At 35.4% G+C, this 17,932-nt stretch overlaps 1 protein-coding gene across 2 annotated transcripts in view; it reads right to left on the bottom strand.

Moving 5' to 3' along the window:
- The window catches only part of USP32 (ubiquitin specific peptidase 32), a 195,142-nt gene that overhangs the window by 24,706 nt on the left and 152,504 nt on the right, over positions 1–17,932 (bottom strand). The window contains exons 14-25 of one of the 2 annotated variants that reach the window (XM_068530497.1): positions 16,292–16,467; positions 15,504–15,644; positions 10,641–10,800; positions 7,349–7,503; positions 6,077–6,158; positions 5,197–5,271; positions 4,580–4,718; positions 4,210–4,315; positions 2,971–3,144; positions 1,980–2,154; positions 1,292–1,443; positions 62–173 (exon numbers count right to left, since the gene is read on the bottom strand). In XM_068530497.1, coding sequence (XP_068386598.1) covers positions 62–173; positions 1,292–1,443; positions 1,980–2,154; positions 2,971–3,144; positions 4,210–4,315; positions 4,580–4,718; positions 5,197–5,271; positions 6,077–6,158; positions 7,349–7,503; positions 10,641–10,800; positions 15,504–15,644; positions 16,292–16,467 — 1,647 coding nt within the window. The remainder of the gene's footprint in view (positions 1–61; positions 174–1,291; positions 1,444–1,979; positions 2,155–2,970; positions 3,145–4,209; positions 4,316–4,579; positions 4,719–5,196; positions 5,272–6,076; positions 6,159–7,348; positions 7,504–10,640; positions 10,801–15,503; positions 15,645–16,291; positions 16,468–17,932) is intronic. The other variant, XM_068530498.1, reaches the window with a different exon arrangement.

The raw sequence follows: 17,932 nt of genomic DNA, 5'->3' as shown, positions 1-17,932 counted from the left end.
ACAACCCTTAGACTGTTATTCAAAGCTAAAATCATGAGAAGGAGCTCTAGTTCTATCTTACCTGTCTGTACTGGACTAGGAGCTGAAATTGGCGATCCAGGGACGGGAATTTCAAATGCACACAAAAATCCACTCACTGAGAGTCGTACTTTCTGGTTGTCCTGAGGGAAATTCTATAGAAAAAGAGGCGAGATGAGAAGGGGGAGATGTTTCAGATAAACTGGAGAATCACCTCTCTGACATATCTGAAGCAAATGTCTTAGATCCTTTTATCAGTAAAACAAATAAGATGTCCGAATAATTTTTCTAAAATAACTATAAATGAAAGCTTGATAAACTAAGTGAAAACTAACCTTCCTGACAAAACCATTATCCCCTTTCATAGGAGGGCAGTATGATGTGTATAATTGACTTCTTAAGTTTTGTCCGTCATTTCAAGAATCTAAACCCAAAATCCCCAGAGAGATTTCACCTCCGCATTACATATGAAAAAGAATGTCAAAGAGGTGGGAGTTTGTTCAGAAACCCCGAAGATGAATATAAATAATACCAGTGGTAGGAGCTCAATTCAGGGTAGGCAATATATCTATTAAATTTCTTGTTTCTCCAGCTGGTATGCAAGAAGAAGTGATTTGTGTCACTTTGTCTTTACTCTTTAGTTTCTTAGTCTGTTGAAAGGCCAGGTATATATATTCATAAAGGTACTAAAAAAAAGGTACTAAAAGAACACATTCATACATACCTAAAATACTTTAAGAATTCTAGCAATAGTGGTAATACAGAAGAGCTGTTAGGTGTAGCAGCAGCAGTCACTGGGGGTAAATCTAGACTGTAGTGACACAGCTAGATCACTCCGTATAGGTAGCTTTGGGCTTACATATTTCCCTTCTTTAAAAATACCACCATTGGGACTTCCCTGGTGGTCCAGTGGTTAAGACTCTGTGCTTCCACTGCAGGGGACATGGGTTCGATCCCTTGTAGGGGAACTAAGATCCCGCATGCCATGCAGTGTGGCCAAAAATAATAATAATAATAAAAATACCACCATCATTATTACTCTTTTATTCTGGTAGACAACTCTTTTAAGTTTCTTCTAGAACGAAAAACTTCACAAATTTTTTTCCAGTTTTTGTTGTGTTTTATTATCTCCCTTGGTCATTTGACACAATAATTAATCGAGAATTATTAATTATTATTAATAATAATACTTAATAATCATCATTATTATTAATTAACTGTGATCTTTGAAGGATGGAATCAAGAGTTTCCTAAAAAGAACAGTTAATATCACCTTTATGTTGGAACCATGTACTTCTGCAAGAAGGATCTGTTCTGATTTAAGTCCACAGAGATCGCTTAGCTGTTTTTTTAAACCTGTGTACTTTTCATCCATATTCAGTCTTAGTCCATATCGTACAGGGGTAGTACCATCCAACGTAATAACTAGTAAAGAGAAAAGATTTTTTACCAGTAAAATTCAGGTTTCATTGAAAGCTTTACACTGTGTGTGGTCTGTGTGTGTGTGAGAGAGAGACTTGGAAACAGCAAATATTTCAGTCTAGAATTTTAATTTTATATGTAAACACTACGACAGATGGTGCTTAAAGATAATCTTAAGTAAAATCATTATTTTTTGAATATTCATCTGATACAGAAGTGTGAGTGGCTTTGCAATATTTTAAAGAGAGTTCCTGGCACATTTGAAACTAACAGAAGACTCAATGGGCACAAAAATGGACCCATGTTCCAAGTCTTTCAAACCTCAAATCATGCCTGAAATTAGATTGTTAAATTGTAACATGCTCACAACACTGTAAACCAACTAACACCAATAAAATTTAAAAAAAAATTATAACATGCTGACTACCAATCTTTATGAGAACGCATTATACACAAATGGCTATACTTACAAATGCAGGCTGCTTGAATAAGGTAAAAGACAATGGAATTAAATAATTTTTCATAACTTTGCGACCCACCTGTTATTTCTAAGTGCATATAACTGTCCATCGGCAGTGGCAAAGACAAAAAATTGAAAGGGTCAAATCGGACACTTATATGCCCACATGTCTTGCATTTGACTTGGGACCTTAGCTGCCCATGGAACAAATCCACAACGATTGATCTATTTCTCCTCAGATGGTTGTCCCAGGCCTAGCAAGAAAAAAGATTAGAGACATTTTTTATCTCCCCAAATTCAAAGAAAATGGTTAAATATATTAGATTTAAATGTCAAGAATATAACCCTTAAAAAAAAAAAGCTTTGTGCCTACAAATTTACAAGTCGGATATGTAATTTAAAATATATTGCCAAAAAAAAAATATATTGCCTATTGAGATAGTAGAGAAATACATAAAATACTTCAAGAATTCTGGCAACAGTGGTAACACAGAAGAGCTGCCAAGTGTAGCAGCAGCACTCACTGGGGTAAATCTAGACTGTAGTGACATAGCCAGATCACTCTGTATAGGCAGCTTTGGGCTTACGTATTTCCCTTCTTTAAAAATACCACCATCGGGACTTCCCTGGCGGTCCAGAATAGAATGTGATTCTTTCTGCTCAATCTATAAAGTATTAAATTCAGATGGAAAACCCTATTTTTTTCTTTCTTCTTACCATGGTAACAATGATGAGTTCTTTGTCCATTAAAAAGCGGAAAAAATATGCCTATTGGTCACTGTACACATTACTTTAGCAATTATGGGGGCTCCTAAATTTCTACTGAATAATTATTCCTACATCCTCTCCCCCAAATTTACATTGAAGAGGAAACATTTTTCTATTTTCATTAAAGATGCTTTGTTTTAGGATCACTGCACAAGAAATAAGCAGAGAAATATAAATTCCTTCATTTTCGCAGTAAAATTCTGACCACAGAACAGTTTAGTTAGCATTTAAGTTGTGCAACACATATTTGTGGTCAGAATATTTTATCTATTGCTTACATTAGAAACTCAAAACTGACAAACCTCTGCAGCTACTTCCCAGTCTGGTCGGCCATCACTGTCCTTTAGTTCCACATATGGCTTCTCATGGACTCGGTTGAGATCTTCATGAAGACCATCCAAGAGAAAAGCCAGAAGTTCTTGGGAGTCTTGTTGCTGGAACCCATTAAACCTGGGAGCATATTTTGCTATGGTCCACTATAAATGTAAGAGGAATCAAACTCATTATTTGCTATCTCATAAAGTTTAGAATGAACATGCCCATAATTCTATCAGAGGCATTAGAAGAAGATAAATAGTATAGTATTTAGTCTGTCTCTATTTCAGCAAATGTATTTTGGATAATCATGAAATCTTTCTAATCTTAATCTCAAATGATGTTCCCTCCCCCAGCCCCAAAAAAGTATTATGGCCAATCCTATGTCCTGGTTTAGCATCATATAAGCAAACAGTTCTTTAGGTACATAGCTATTTAATATACAAGATGGAAATATTAAAATAGCATTTGCTCGCACTGGAAGATTCCTTTTTATAATGTTTTCTTTTACAGTTAGCTTTTCTGGTCTTGCTGTATCCTAACTTTTATTATTAGAGGCAGAACAGCCTCATGTTCAACTGTGAGGACTTAGTAACTAGCTTGCAACCTTGGACAAGCTATTTGACTGCTATGAGTCTTAGTTTCCTGAGCCATAAAATGGGGATAATAATGTCGCCTTATACTGTAGGGCCATTTAGAAGATTAAATGAGTTAATACACAATTATTACAGTGGTAATCCTAACATCAACTAGAATTCACTGCATATGATATTAATGTCAAATTTGTATCCATTAATTACATTCTTTCTTTCTGCTACTTTTTAAAAATTCTACAGATAGAACTAATTATCTTAGTAATGTTAAAAATGTACTGAGTATCATTAATTAGACTCAGGTCTACCTTGCAGTTAGAATACTGCTAATAGTGAAGGATTAAGAAAGAAAGGTTTACTGTATATACAAGTAAGACACCTGATAAATTAGTAAAATGGATGGCATCCAAATTTAGACTATACTTTTGATCTTTTTCTACCCACTATGTCTATAGTAGTATTTTGCATATATGTGAAGAAGTAAAAGTATCTGACATCCAGTTTATGCCTTGTGAAGGACCCAAAAACATTACACAAAAACTAAAAAGCTAAATGTAACACACGTAGAGAAAAATAATCACTTAAATAACTGCTTAGGACTTAAATACCTTTATATTATTTTAACATGCTTACCCGAAGCTTTAATGGGGCAACATTCTTCTGAGTTCCACTCCAAAGTTCCTGTACTAAATCCCCATAGCATTTAGCCATATGCCCCTTCATACCAATGGGATTTGTCCTAGAAGTTTGAGAGGAAAATTTGTTGCCAAAGGTTCTTATAAATCACAATCATGTGGCCACAGAAATGCCTAGAGTCTGTTTTCTCACATCAAAATATCTTTTCAAAATAAGAGAAGTAGCATTTGGTCCTTACTTCACGCTTAATAGGGCAAATAAGATTAAGACTTTCCTCCCCCAGGGTGAAGAAAGAGGAGATTCAGGTAATACTGCTGTTCATAGCAAAGTTATAAAAGTTAAGAGCTAATGACTCAAGGAAGATTACCTGTTGAGTTCATACAGATGTCTCCCTGAGATAAAATACTGTGTCAGTGGCTGTGTGTTGCTAACACACTGGATGCTTGAGTTCATGAAGCATGTGTTTCCCAGGTTGCTCAGACCTGTGGCCCCCTTTTCTGTCGGAACTGGAACAAACAACACGAGAACGGAAGCCTAGCTGCAGCAAGATGTCATGACCAAACAGTTATTTGTATTCAATGCAATGATTTTTATAACTCTTCTAATCAATTAAATGGAGCTAATATTTCTCTGTTGGGTCTTGCAACGCGAAGTAGAGGTTTTCTCATGGAGCATCGCCGGCAATCGTGATAATCTACGCTCGTTTGTAATCTAGAAGCAGCAGTGATTCTCTTTAATTGCTATGATCGCTTTTCAGAGCTCAAACAATTCTCTCCTAGAATTATGTCTTTCAAAATGTATAAATTATTTAATTGCATGGTTAGAAAGACATTTGATGCTTCAGGAGAAAGAAGAATAAGAGGGGGCCTAATCGTTTTTGAGCTAGAAAGCTACAAGTTGTTAAGACTTCAATAGTTGAGAGAAGGAAAAATAAAAGAATTATTTTAAGATAGTTTGTTTAAAAATAACACACTGCAGACTTACCCTTGTGTCTGTCTATTTTACTACTGTTTGCTATAAAGGACATTTCTTCAGGCCAACTCATATCTTTGTTGCGAACTGGAAAAACAGAGACAGCAATGTGTTAATTTCTTATCTATTCAAATCACACCCACTAAATTGCTTCTGTTAAGAAAAAAAAGTTCTTATTTCTAAATCAGAAACTGAAAAAAAAAAATCAAGTTAATTTTAGTAACTGCCTCTGAAACCATTCCAATTCTTTACACCGGAGACTTTGCTGGTTAGAATTAATTAGTAAGCTAATCCCTCAATTACGTACCTGAAGTAAAATTATACTCAACCATCTATAGAAGGAATTAAAGTTCTTAAACTTAATACATTGGAACTATTACAATGCTTTCTTAAATTGTGACAACTGCCAGAGTAATCTATTCATTTTAATACAAAGGCAGCTAGGAATGTTTCATGAATCTTGATGAGAAAAGACACACTAAGTTTTCAATGATGTGTGCATGCCAGTGTGCAAATCTATGCTTATGTTGGTGAATGAGTAGTGTTGACTAATGAAAAGCCTGCACCACTAACTATGCAAGAAAGTCTCCTGACAAAGAGGCAGCTTGAAAATTTTAAGGAGCTATAAACTTACAACTGAATTCACTTGTTTTTACCCACCGTTTCCACCCTTGCCAGCCAATGAATGTAGACATGTTTTTCTCTTAAAGCAATATAAATAGTATTACATTACAGTAGGATTACATAAGGGTTTAATGGGTTTTCTTTACTATATAGAATATAGTGATCAAATACCAGTTGGAAAAACTATAAAATGGATTATCAGTGAGTAATTAAATCTTTAAATTCTTCCCCTAAAAATCTAATACAAATGCATGCTTCCATCTTGTACCTTCAATTACCAAGTGCTGCTCATCCTGGATTTTCAAGTATTCCAATCTATGATCCTCATCATCCAGAAGAGTGAGGTAATTCTGTATATGGAGGAGGAAATGTTTTGTTAATTTAATTACTAAACTTGAAACAAATATGGAAGTAAAAATGAATGACAATTAAAAACATCCTTGTAGTTACACAACTCTTGACAGATATTTAGCATATTATAGTTATTCAGAAATGCTTATAATTTTGGTGGCAAAATGAGGGAAAGACAATGTATACTTTGTAAACACATACTTTATGTCTCTAAAAAAGTTATATAGGATTTGGGGGAGACCAGAAAAGACTCATCACACATCAAACGAAAATTCATTGCGATTTAGATTTTCTGAACAGCTTATAGAAAAGAAATTTTTTTTAGTATCTAGTATGAAATTCAGTAAATGTGCTTGTGGTCAAGATGGAACTTGATTATTTACTAGGAACTGAAAATGTAAAACCAAATGTCATGCAATAGAATTATACATTTTTGTTGATGCTCACCCTGTCTAAAGTGCTCAGAAAATTAATTCATTTAATTCTTATAACTATCCTAAGGGAAATACTATTATTTTCCCCATTTACTCATGAGAAAACTGTGACAGAGAGTCAAGGGACTTGCCCTTCGTTATTCAACTAACAGGTGTGAGGGCCAAGATTTAATCCGTGGCAGTGTGGCTCCAGCACCTCTGCTCTTAACTTATTATACTATTGGTCACCTCTCAATGGTGACCAAAGGAGGATGTAAGAAAGAAGGAACTAGGGAATAAAGAACTGGTTAAAACTACTTATGATCCAATTTCAGAGTATTAATGGAAATATATTGCATGTGTTAGGAAGAATATATAAGCAATTAACAGCACTGCCTCTGAGGAGAATGGAAGATAGGGGTCAGAGGATGGAAAGGAAGAATTTTCACTACATACTTTTGTATTGTTTGAATTTTTTTAACATGTATATAAGTTACCTTAAGACAAATCAAAAATAAACTACTTGTTAAAAAATGATATTTGCCGTTACTTTATAATAATAATCTTTACAAGATGGTACTGTCCATGACTGTTATTATGGGTTTCAGATGACAAATATCTACATGTATGCATCCAGTAATTGAAAAGTTGAAGTTTCCACTGCGATTCCAAGACATGGCTTTCAGAACAATTAGTGCAGATAAAAAAACCCATACCTATGAAACATGGATTTAACACTTAATCAGGACTTTCCTTGACTCCGACATGTCTCTTACCTCACTGTTGTATAGCCACAGGCGCATATCTTCCTCTTTGATGCGCAGCCTCTGAGATAGATATTCATGAATTTCCTTGATGGTCTGCATTCGACTAAAACAGCCTGTATAGGCTAAGACCCGCTTTAATGGTGCATTCGGAGAAGGTACATTTCCTATGGTCATAGTAGTCACAGTAAGGAAAAACGCAGATGTAAAAAAAAAAAAAAAGCACCCCTCTCAGCAACGGGGACCATACTATTTTTGGACATGATGAGAAATGAGAGTTACAGATTTAATAATTCTATAAATTAAGACACTTTAAGAGAAAGCTTTAAAATGAAGATAGGAGAACTAAGTGTCTTAGAGTAAGCCTTAACTTTGAAAGGAAGAACAACAAAATTAGAGGCCCAAATAATTGGCAGTATCTGGATCCCAAGAAGAGTGGCAAATATCAACGGGCATCCGTATCTAGGCTGCCCTCAGCTGGGTCACACTCAATAGCAAAATCAAAACTCAGTGTAAGAATGGGGAAGATAAAATGGGACTGGATTTGAATTCCACAGATAGATAATTGGATTTACCTGATCTACTTTCTTAAAATAAACTGTCTTTGAGTTACTAATCACATCACTCTCATTAAGTAGCCCAATTACCTGGCACACTGGTACAATTACACAAGAATTGTTACTTGTACGTAGAATTCTAAGTAGGCATAGATGTTACTTGGCCAAACAAAGCTTTAAAGTGAAGCCAAGAAACTTCCCATGACAAAAAAATTGCCCTATTGAAAGGTAGTAAGGGGGGAATCATATGGCCTGCCCACCCGAAAATAGGAAAGCAGACGTGACCTTGAATTCTTGAAGGGCTCAAGGTGGAAACAAAGAGGCAATAAGAGGAAAGAGTGAAGACTGAAGGAAGAATATATCAAGTCTAACCACATACTTCAAAAGAAAAGGGTGACAAAATGACAAGAGATTATGGAAATCAAAAACAGGTTGCTAAAACAATCTGCTAAACCCTGGGTAACTACTCAGCCAAAAATCTAGACAAAAGCTGTAGCTTAAAATGGTCATCTCTGCCTATGGGAGGTTATAGTTTACTGAGCAACCCAAAACTAAAATACACTTAACATATCAATATAATCCATGAAGGGTACAATTATACACTCCAGGTAGTTTTCCATCCATTCAATGGTGACTTAGCTTTTTTCCTCCCATTAAATGTGCTTTGAGTCTTTACCTACTAAACAGAGGAGAAAAGTACTGGCATCATCCACTTTTTCAGAGCTTCCAGGAATTAACTCACCTAAAATAAGCTGAAAAATCATCTAACAATGACTTCTTGTTTGTTGAAAAGGCTACAATTAAGTCATTGTAACTGTGGCAAGGTTTGTATACCTGTCATTCCAAAAGGAATAAAAGAGCCTAGTAAACAGCTGTGATAAATTGAGTAATGAGAAAGATGAAAACTACGTTATGGAGAACAAACCCAACTATGATCAATTTTTAAACATCTAGCAAAGCAAATCATTTACTATCAGCAAGCAAAGGATAATCCCTAGAAGAAATCAAAAGAGCAAATTTCTCCAAAAACACATCAGAGGATTAGTTATAAGATTACAGCAAGAAAGCATATTTTTATAAACTTCAAAATGATTAATGATTGATTTCACAACTAATTAGTAAGAAATAAAATTTCAAATTAAGAACAAATTTGGAGCATAATAACTACCCAGTTCTAGGATTCAGAAGCATTTGCAAGTGCAGTGTCCAAGTCAATTTCCATTGTCCTTAAGCCACATAAGAAATTTATTTGAATTCTAGACAGTTTTTGTAGCATAGCTCATTAAGCAGGCAGCCACTTATTATACATAATTTCGTGCTTTTGAATAGCACCAACAAATCTAGTGGAATTTACAGAAGCAGCAAAAATCTAGGATCAGCACAAGAGTTACAAAGAATACTTACTAAAAGCGCAACAACACATCTTGCCTCTCATGTTATCTTTCAAAGAGAATTGAAAAAGATATGTACTAAGGGTGCCATGGAAGCAAGGCAAATGCTATTATTCAATGGAAAATTAAATCAAGAGTGTTTCAGAGAGATTCTTATTTCACTGTTCCTTGATTTTAATGTGTTGCAAGACAAAGTCTGGTTAGGCAGAGGCCACTGCTTTGCTATAATTCTTACCAAACAGTATGTGTAAGAATCTCCATATATTATCTGAATACAACCTTTAACGAAGACATAAAACTACGCTATTACATTTCAAAGGAGGGATGATACTTTATAGGGTTGGTTTGGGTTCAAAGGTAGTTCTTTCATATTAAGTTATATTAATTATAACAACATTCTGGCATTGTTAACACAGTCTGGGACTTGGTGTAAATGGATGAACTCATTATTTTTGCTGAAGAAGAACTATTTCAAATATTTGCAAGGCAAAAGCATTGAGCAAGTCCGGCCCATCAATAAAATTTAACCTCATAGATCAGCTCGGTGCTTTGTGACCACCTAGAGGGGTGGGACAGGGAGGGTGGGAGTGAGACACAAGAGGGAGGAGATATGGGGATATGTATATGTATAGCTGATTCACTTTGTTATAAAGCAGAAACTAACACACCATTGTAAAGCAATTATACTCCAATAAAAATGTTAGAAAAATAAAATAAAATAAAATTTAACCTCATAGAGAAATCAAAAGGGAACTTTTTGTATGTATTACATTAAAACGAGAACTTATTTATATGTCATTTTGATAGGCTTGATGTTTTTGAAAGAAAATGTATCAATTTCATTTTCAAAAATGTATCTTTTCCTTTGTATTATTGGTCTGATATAAAGGCTCCTTGGACCTAGTATGAGAAATGTATCATGTTTTGTTAAAAAAAACCAAAAACCAAAAAACAAACAAAAAAAGATGATATTGCCAAAGAAATTACTGCTTAGAAATTTGAGTGGAGTTGAAAAGACCAGTCATTGACTGGCAGACTCTAATTTAGGTCAAGCACATAATTTACAATGTCTTGTTCTCAAAGAAACAAAGTAAATAAAATTTACTTCTACGTATTATCTTTGTATGTTTACAAGCCAAAAAAGGGAACAACACTTCTCAGTTTGCTGCTGAGATTTTGCCTCTACCCCATCTAGTTCTTGCGCATGACCGTAGATCTAAGCCCCACAAGTGATTTACTGATTCTGTATGAAAACAGATGAAAATGTGTATTAGTACAGTGGCACCAGACTATGAGCAAATTGGTTTTTATTTTTTTAAGGAAATGCGTGGTATTCTTGCTGCATTCTTAAGTTACCTCTTGGTAAATGCTGAGGAAACATTCTCAGGCTCATCATACCCATATTCACCCAGATGTTAGACTGCTGTGTCCGAGTGGCAGGCTGCTGTCTCAGGAAGAGAAGATAGCGAGGAAATAATTCCAGCTCTGGGATTTCTGTCTTGCTATTCTTTATTACCTATTGTTTTAAAAGACATAAAGTGATCACTATAAAAGAAACAAAACTTGCCCTTTTTTACCTAATTTCTTAGATTTATTTTTAAACTAAAATGTTCAATAGGTTCACTGCCTATGTTTCAGTTAGATTATAGAAATTCACAGGTTTAAATTACATGGGTTTAAAGACCCTCAGCCTCCTGCACCTAAATCCATTTTCCAGGATTAGGATTCATGGTGGGTATTTTCTCCCCTTTCATTTAAAAGCAAGTAACATCAAAATTAAGGGGAAAAAATCTTAAATATTATCTACAATTCTAGCACTCTCACACCATAACTCTTTTCACTTTTACATATTTCATACATATAAATGATGGTATTTTAAAGGACAAATTCTTAGGAATGGAGTTAGTATAAAAGTACGGAAGTATTCATGTCATTAACTACATAAGTCATAGTGCCACCCAAAATGTAGCTATATTCCCGGAAATGTATGAATGTATTACTTTCACAAAAACTTATCACTGGACATCATTTAAAGATACCCCATTTCTGGGCTTCCCTGGTGGTGCAGTGGTTAAGAACCCTCCTGCCAATGTAGGGGACACAGGTTCGATCCCTGGTCCAGGAAGATCCCACATGCCATGGAGCAACTAAGCCCGTGTGCCACAGCTACTGAGCCTGCAAGCCACAACTACTGAACCCACGTGCCACAACTACCGAAGCCCACGCGCCTAGAGCCCGTGCTCCGCAACAAGAGAAGCCACTGCAATGAGAAGCCCGTGCACCGCAACAAAGAGTAGCCCCTGCTCGCCACAACCAGAGAAAGGCCGTGCGCAGCAACGAAGACCCAATGCAACCAAAAATAAATAATAAATAAAATTAAAAAACAAACAAACCCCATTTCTTTAATACATATAGAGAATATTATAAATTTGCTTAAAATTTTATTTCTTGTATTTGTAGTGAGAACAAAAATGTTTCCACGTAAAAATTTACTATCTATGTGTTTTGTGTAACTGGACGGTTTATATATTTTTTGTCTATGATTAAAACAACTAAATTGGATGTACAAAACTGGAAGTCACACAGTTGAAACAGGATTTTTCAGTAATCCCTCTAATAACTTGCTTGCCAGCCCCAAAACACAGGAAAACATATTACCAAAGTAGTGCTTTAAGAGTTTTAAGAGTAGCACCTTATCAATTCAGCATTCCAAAAGGATAGCAGGGTCAACACTCAAACTCTTTAAAACATAAAATCTTACAGAATCTTTAATAGCCTCAAGTGATTGGGCTTTGTTTCATTTCCTTTTGCCTTAGTAACCAATATATTCTGCAACAGAGCATTTTTTAATATCAAGAGGGGGCAGTAAAGAGTCAGATAAAAACAATGCTACAAACCAAACCTTTAGGACTATTTCTTAAAAGTATTCTACATGTTCTGATATGCTATAGTATGGTACTAGGAAAGCTCCACTTGGGAGCTTTTTCAACTCCTATTTAAAGCAGTAAAAGGAGCTCTCCCTGACACTGGAGGCAAACAAAGTCTGTCCACTTCTAGAGAGTCACTGATAGCTGCAAAGCCAACAGTAAAATTCTCTTATGATTTCAGTTTAACTGTGATTTTGGGAAAGATCAATAATTCTGCACCTATAGTCGTCAGGCTACATAAAAAACATACTTTTGGCAGAATCTGAAATGACAAAGAAGTAATTTTTATAATCTGTAGCTTGCTTTCCAAGATAAGTGATTTTGTGAGCAAATTACAGATTAACAAATTCTTATATATACATGCACAATCATACATAAATACATATTTATTTACATTTTAATTATTCTTGTATATGAACTTATTAATTTCAACCACAACCGGCAAACAATAGATGCAATTCCATTTACAGGAATTTACCTTAAAGAGATTATCACACATGTTTAGAAAGAGACTATTCACCAGAAAATTGGGTTTTTTTTTCGGTCGTGTGGTGCGGCACACAGGATCTTAGTTCCCCGACCAGGGATCGAACCTGTGCCCCCTGCATTGGGAGCACAGAGTCTCCACCACTGGACTGCCAGGGAAGTCCCAGAAAATTGCTTTAAACAAATAAAATCTAGAGGCAAACTAAAAGTCCATCAGTGGTGATTGGTTAATAAACTGTGATTTATGTACATATGTGTGTGTATGTAATAAATTAAGGAACACTATGCAATTATTAAAAGTAATGGTATAGATCTAAATTTATTAACCTAGAAAGATATCAATAGCCTCTATCTTAGACTGAAAATAGCAGATCACAAGACATCAAGTATAATATGATTCAATTTCATTAAATTATCTATACATATTTATATATGTATATGAATAGGCACAGAGGAATGTTTGGAAAGATGAACACCAAAATGTTAATAGTAATTATCTCTTAAGTAGTAGGATATGGTAGATATGGTATGCTTTTTATTTTCTTCTTTATTTTTTCTATATTGCTTAATTTGTTATCATTGAGCTTGTATATGTGCAAATTAAATAAAGCTATTTTTTTTAAATGGTATGATTTATGTAAATATGAAGATGAAAGTATTTATTTTTAACCTTGCTGTGGCAAATATATTTAGTATTCTTTAACTTGAAACACCATATTCTAAATGTTTTTACAGCAATTTTTCCTGAAATCAGGTAAATTCATCATATTTAGAGGTAAAAAAATATTATCAAGCCAGCAACCGAAGCTTTCATGTAGTAAAATTACTGCTTATTTAAACTAATATTTATTTGACATCAATGTTAAAAAACATGACCTTTTGTGAGGCTCCAAAAAAACTTGTTTAATAATTATAATGATGATGGTGATGATAGTAGCAATAGGCAAAATTTATTGACCATTTACTATAAATCAGGTGCTGTGCTAATCATATGTATTATTTACTTATCAAAACAACTCTAATGAGGTAGATATTATTGTTATCACCATTTTACAGATGAGGAAACTAAGGTTTAGAGATTAGAACACTGGTAATCTGAATCCAGGCAGACTCCAAAACATCAAACTCACTCTACCTATCTATCTATCTATCTATCTATCTATCTATCTATCTATCTATCTATCTATCTGCCTACCTACCTACCTACCTACCTACCTATCCATCCAACATAATTATCACAATGATTCTCCTACAGATATAGAATATTAGATCCGTCTCTGCCAATGCAGGGGACACAGGTTCAATTCCTGGTCCGGGAAGATCCCATACGCCTCGGAGCAACCAACCCTGTGTGCCACAACTATTGAGCCTGTGCTCTAGAGCCCATGAGCTACAACTACTGGGCCCACGCCCTGCAACTACTGAAGCCCACGTGCCTAGAGCCTGTGCTCCACAACAAGAGAAGCCACCACAATGAGAAGTCCGCGCACCACAAACAGCAGCTCCTGCTCGCCGCAACTAAAGAAAGCCCGCATGCAGCAACGAAGACCCAACGCAGCCATAAATAAACAAACAAATAAATAAATAAATTTATTAAAAAAAAAAAAGAAGAATATTAGAGCAGGAAAGTTCCACCAGAAATTAAGTGATTAACTCAAGGACTATCCCACCCCCCAATAAATAAAGAATATATGTATGTAAATGTATCTATGTATATTCATATTTATATGTATCTACCTTGGAGTTCTGTTGATAAATACAGTAGAAACCTTTTGGAGCCAACAAACACAAACCCTAAATTCCTGATTGTGATTTAAACATAATTTTTAATAAACATAATTATTAATAACTCAAAATCATTATCAAAATTATAGACTACGGATATATAGCAGACTTTTACTCTTTTTGGACGTGATCTAACTTACTATATCTTATCCATGTAAAACCTTCCTGGTATAAAAACGTTCTAGCTTGGACATTATACAGGGAGAGTGTTTCTTGATACAGTAAAAGAATCTTCTTATAAAGTATTTTACTGCGTCAATAATGTGAAGAGTATTCAGGGCAGTGAGTACTGCTGTTTACTGTATAAGCAGAACAAATGATGTTGAATAGTTAACTCACTAATATTTTGATATTACACACTCCAAGCCCTTTAAATTACTTTAGAGCATTTTACTTATGCTCTAAATGACTCATTCTAGTAATGGCAACAATCAGAATTCACTAGCTTTGAATTCTTTTTATCATATGTTGTGATCTTTTATATGTCCCTCCTTCAAAAAGACAGACCACAAAAATCCACCAACAGCTACAAGATGAATCCAGTCCCTAAGTGGATGCCTGTGTGGTTAATGGGAGTAACAGTTTTAGAAGTAACCTCTGTACCACTTCCTCGACATTCACTGAACTTTTTGGCACTGGCTCTCAGACTTCTGCTCCAGTCTGAGTTCTGCATTATCTTAATGGCTATGTTTATGTGGATGACTTATTTAATAGACTAGCCTCATAATTCCTTGACTCTATTTAGTCCAGTGACTATTTCCTCCACTCCATATAAGTCACCCACTCCCAAAGGAACATCATTGTATGGTTGGTACCTAATGTAGTGCTCAATAAATGTATGAGTAAATGAATGAATGAATATGAAAGAACCTAAAATTCATTCAGCTAATTTGAACAGGTACTGAATACTCTGCTACCATGGGTAAGAACTAATTTGTGGATAGTGAGGTTCACATAAAAAATTAATAGAAGACCCCATCTATAATTGCTCCTTATATAAGGCAATATTGGCTATACTTACAGGCCTAGGTAGGGCCAGGTTTGCTCCATACCAATGATAAAGTGCTCTCCATACAGGTTCTGGAACCATTTCATAATCTCTTCCATGAATCAGCTGTGGTGTTCGTTTTAATCGTCCTCCTTCTAGTGTTAATGATGTAGCCTAAGAATAGAATGTAAATGTTGATTTTTTTTTTTTTTTTTTTTTTTTTGGCTGCACCTCGCAGCTTTCGTGATCCTAGTTCCCAGACCAGGGATGGAACCCGGGCCCATGGCAGTGAAAGTGTGCAGTCCTAACCACTGGACTGCCAGGGAATTCCCCAAAATTTTGACTTTTAAAATTGCAGTCTCTTGTGTTTTAACAAAACCTAGATACAGGAGAATAAACACATGTCACTACTCAGTTTCATGTCACTAGAAAAAAATGAATTTTCTAAAAGATTTTTATTTTGAACTTTCAAAATAAACTAAGAAATGAAACTCAAGGCAAATCATTTGAAAAAAGTCACTGGAACATTTGGAAATAATAAAAGTTTTCACAGACTTCTTTCCAACAGTAAAAAATATTATTTTGAAAAATAAAATTCACATACACGTGAAACTACATTTTTACAGTAGCTGTCCTAAGTAAGGAAAACATTTCTAAGGATCACTAAACTGCTTCCACGCAAGTACTAAGTCATAAAATATTCTCACAGAAATATTTCCATCTACAACAGGTTAATAAAATGAATCACAGACATTTCTTATGTGCTAAAATCTATAGAATGAAATTTATTAGCAACTTGAAAGAGATGTCAAATTACTTACCTTTACTGGTTCTTGAGTTACTAGTGGCTGGTTATCAATAGCCCCTGGTTTCTGAGGATTGAGGTGCAACAAAATATTCCCACTGGTTCCTAGTAAACACTGGTTGTTATTGTCAGAAGTGTTATGTTGTCGAGCAAAGCACATATCTGCCCCTGGTGTGGCAGAATACAGAAAGCCTGTAAGGAAAAAGAAGATGGAATCTCTTTATTTTATTATACACAAATAGGCTTGAATATACAAACTCAATGTCCATGTATTAGGTTAATGTTATTATTCTGCGGTCAGGTCAGTACAGGGTTAGACTCTGATTAATTCTGTAGAAGATAGGAAATAGAGAGGTATTCCTTTCTGGACAATACCTAGTATAACACTAGGTAGAATAAAAGCTTTGAAAATTGTTACCAAATGAATGTTTGGCCAGACTCCTAGAATATCTAATAATTCACAAGAATTATATATCCTCTTCCTTTCCTCTGATAGGAAAGGAAGAAATACAGTCAAGTAGCTGGGCTCTCACATATCTTCCCTTAATTCTTCCTTCCACCTGCAAAGGTTCTTGGTAGATAATGGTGATAACAAGTCTCTAAACCAAAGGGAAGGAGCTAAAACAAGAACCCCAACAGGAGAGTGCTGGGAGGGAAGAAACTGTTGCCTAATAAATCTATTTGAAAGGAAGGCATGAATGTTACAATAGAAAAATACACACAGGAAAATAACTGGTGATAACTTAGAGTTGTGAACCCCAGTGGTATCTTAAGGTATTTCAACTCTCAACCACATGTTAATCTCAGGTAAACCTTCTAGCCACCAATTACTTTGAACCTTCTATCTGTGGTATGGCTCAGCATGTGTATAGCACAGCGTGAGCACATATCAAAAAGGATCTTAGGGAGGGTCAAGAAACAATCTTAGTGTGAAAGCTGATCAGAGAGAGCACTTCCAGGACTGCTAAGTGATCTCTGTAACGTCAGATGGGGAAAAAGAAGCAGTAGATTCTACAGAGTTTTGTAGAGAAAATGCTAACTCTGTCCAATTTGCCTTCTCCCTCCACAGAAAAGGAGAAAAGAATCTCAAAGATGAAACAACAACAGAATAAGGTTGAGAGTCCTGCTACTGTATCAGCAGAATGATAGGGATCAACTAAATTCATTTGGGCCAAAATACACCAAAGCATCTTCCCCATAAGTGCAGAACCACTAAGTTTGTTTGTTTGTTTTTTTAAAATTATTTATTTATTTATTTATTTATTTATTTATGGCTGTGTTGGGTCTTCGTTTCTGTGCGAGGGCTTTCTCTAGTTGCGGCGAGCGGGGGCCACTCCTCATTGCGGTGCGCGGGCCTCTCACTGTCGTGGCCTCTCCTGTTGCGGAGCACAGGCTCCAGACGCGCAGGCTCAGTAATTGTGGCTCATGGGCCTAGTTGCTCTGCGGCATGTGGGATCTTCCCAGACCAGGGCTCGAACCCGTGTCGCCTGCATTGGCAGGCGGATTCTCAACCACTGCGCCACCAGGGAAGCCCAAACCACTAAGTTTTATGTAGGTATCAACAACGGAAGGGGGTTATGGGGAACATTATGAAGTCTTTCTAAATATTTTAACAAAATAACCCCCAAATTCCATCCTGAAATGTCTGTAGAATCTG

This window comes from Eschrichtius robustus, chromosome 20, assembly GCF_028021215.1.
Source record: "Eschrichtius robustus isolate mEscRob2 chromosome 20, mEscRob2.pri, whole genome shotgun sequence".
Lineage (NCBI taxonomy): Eukaryota > Metazoa > Chordata > Mammalia > Artiodactyla > Eschrichtiidae > Eschrichtius > Eschrichtius robustus.
Note: the sequence above shows the minus strand (reverse complement) of the source record. Positions and strands in the feature narration are given on the sequence as shown.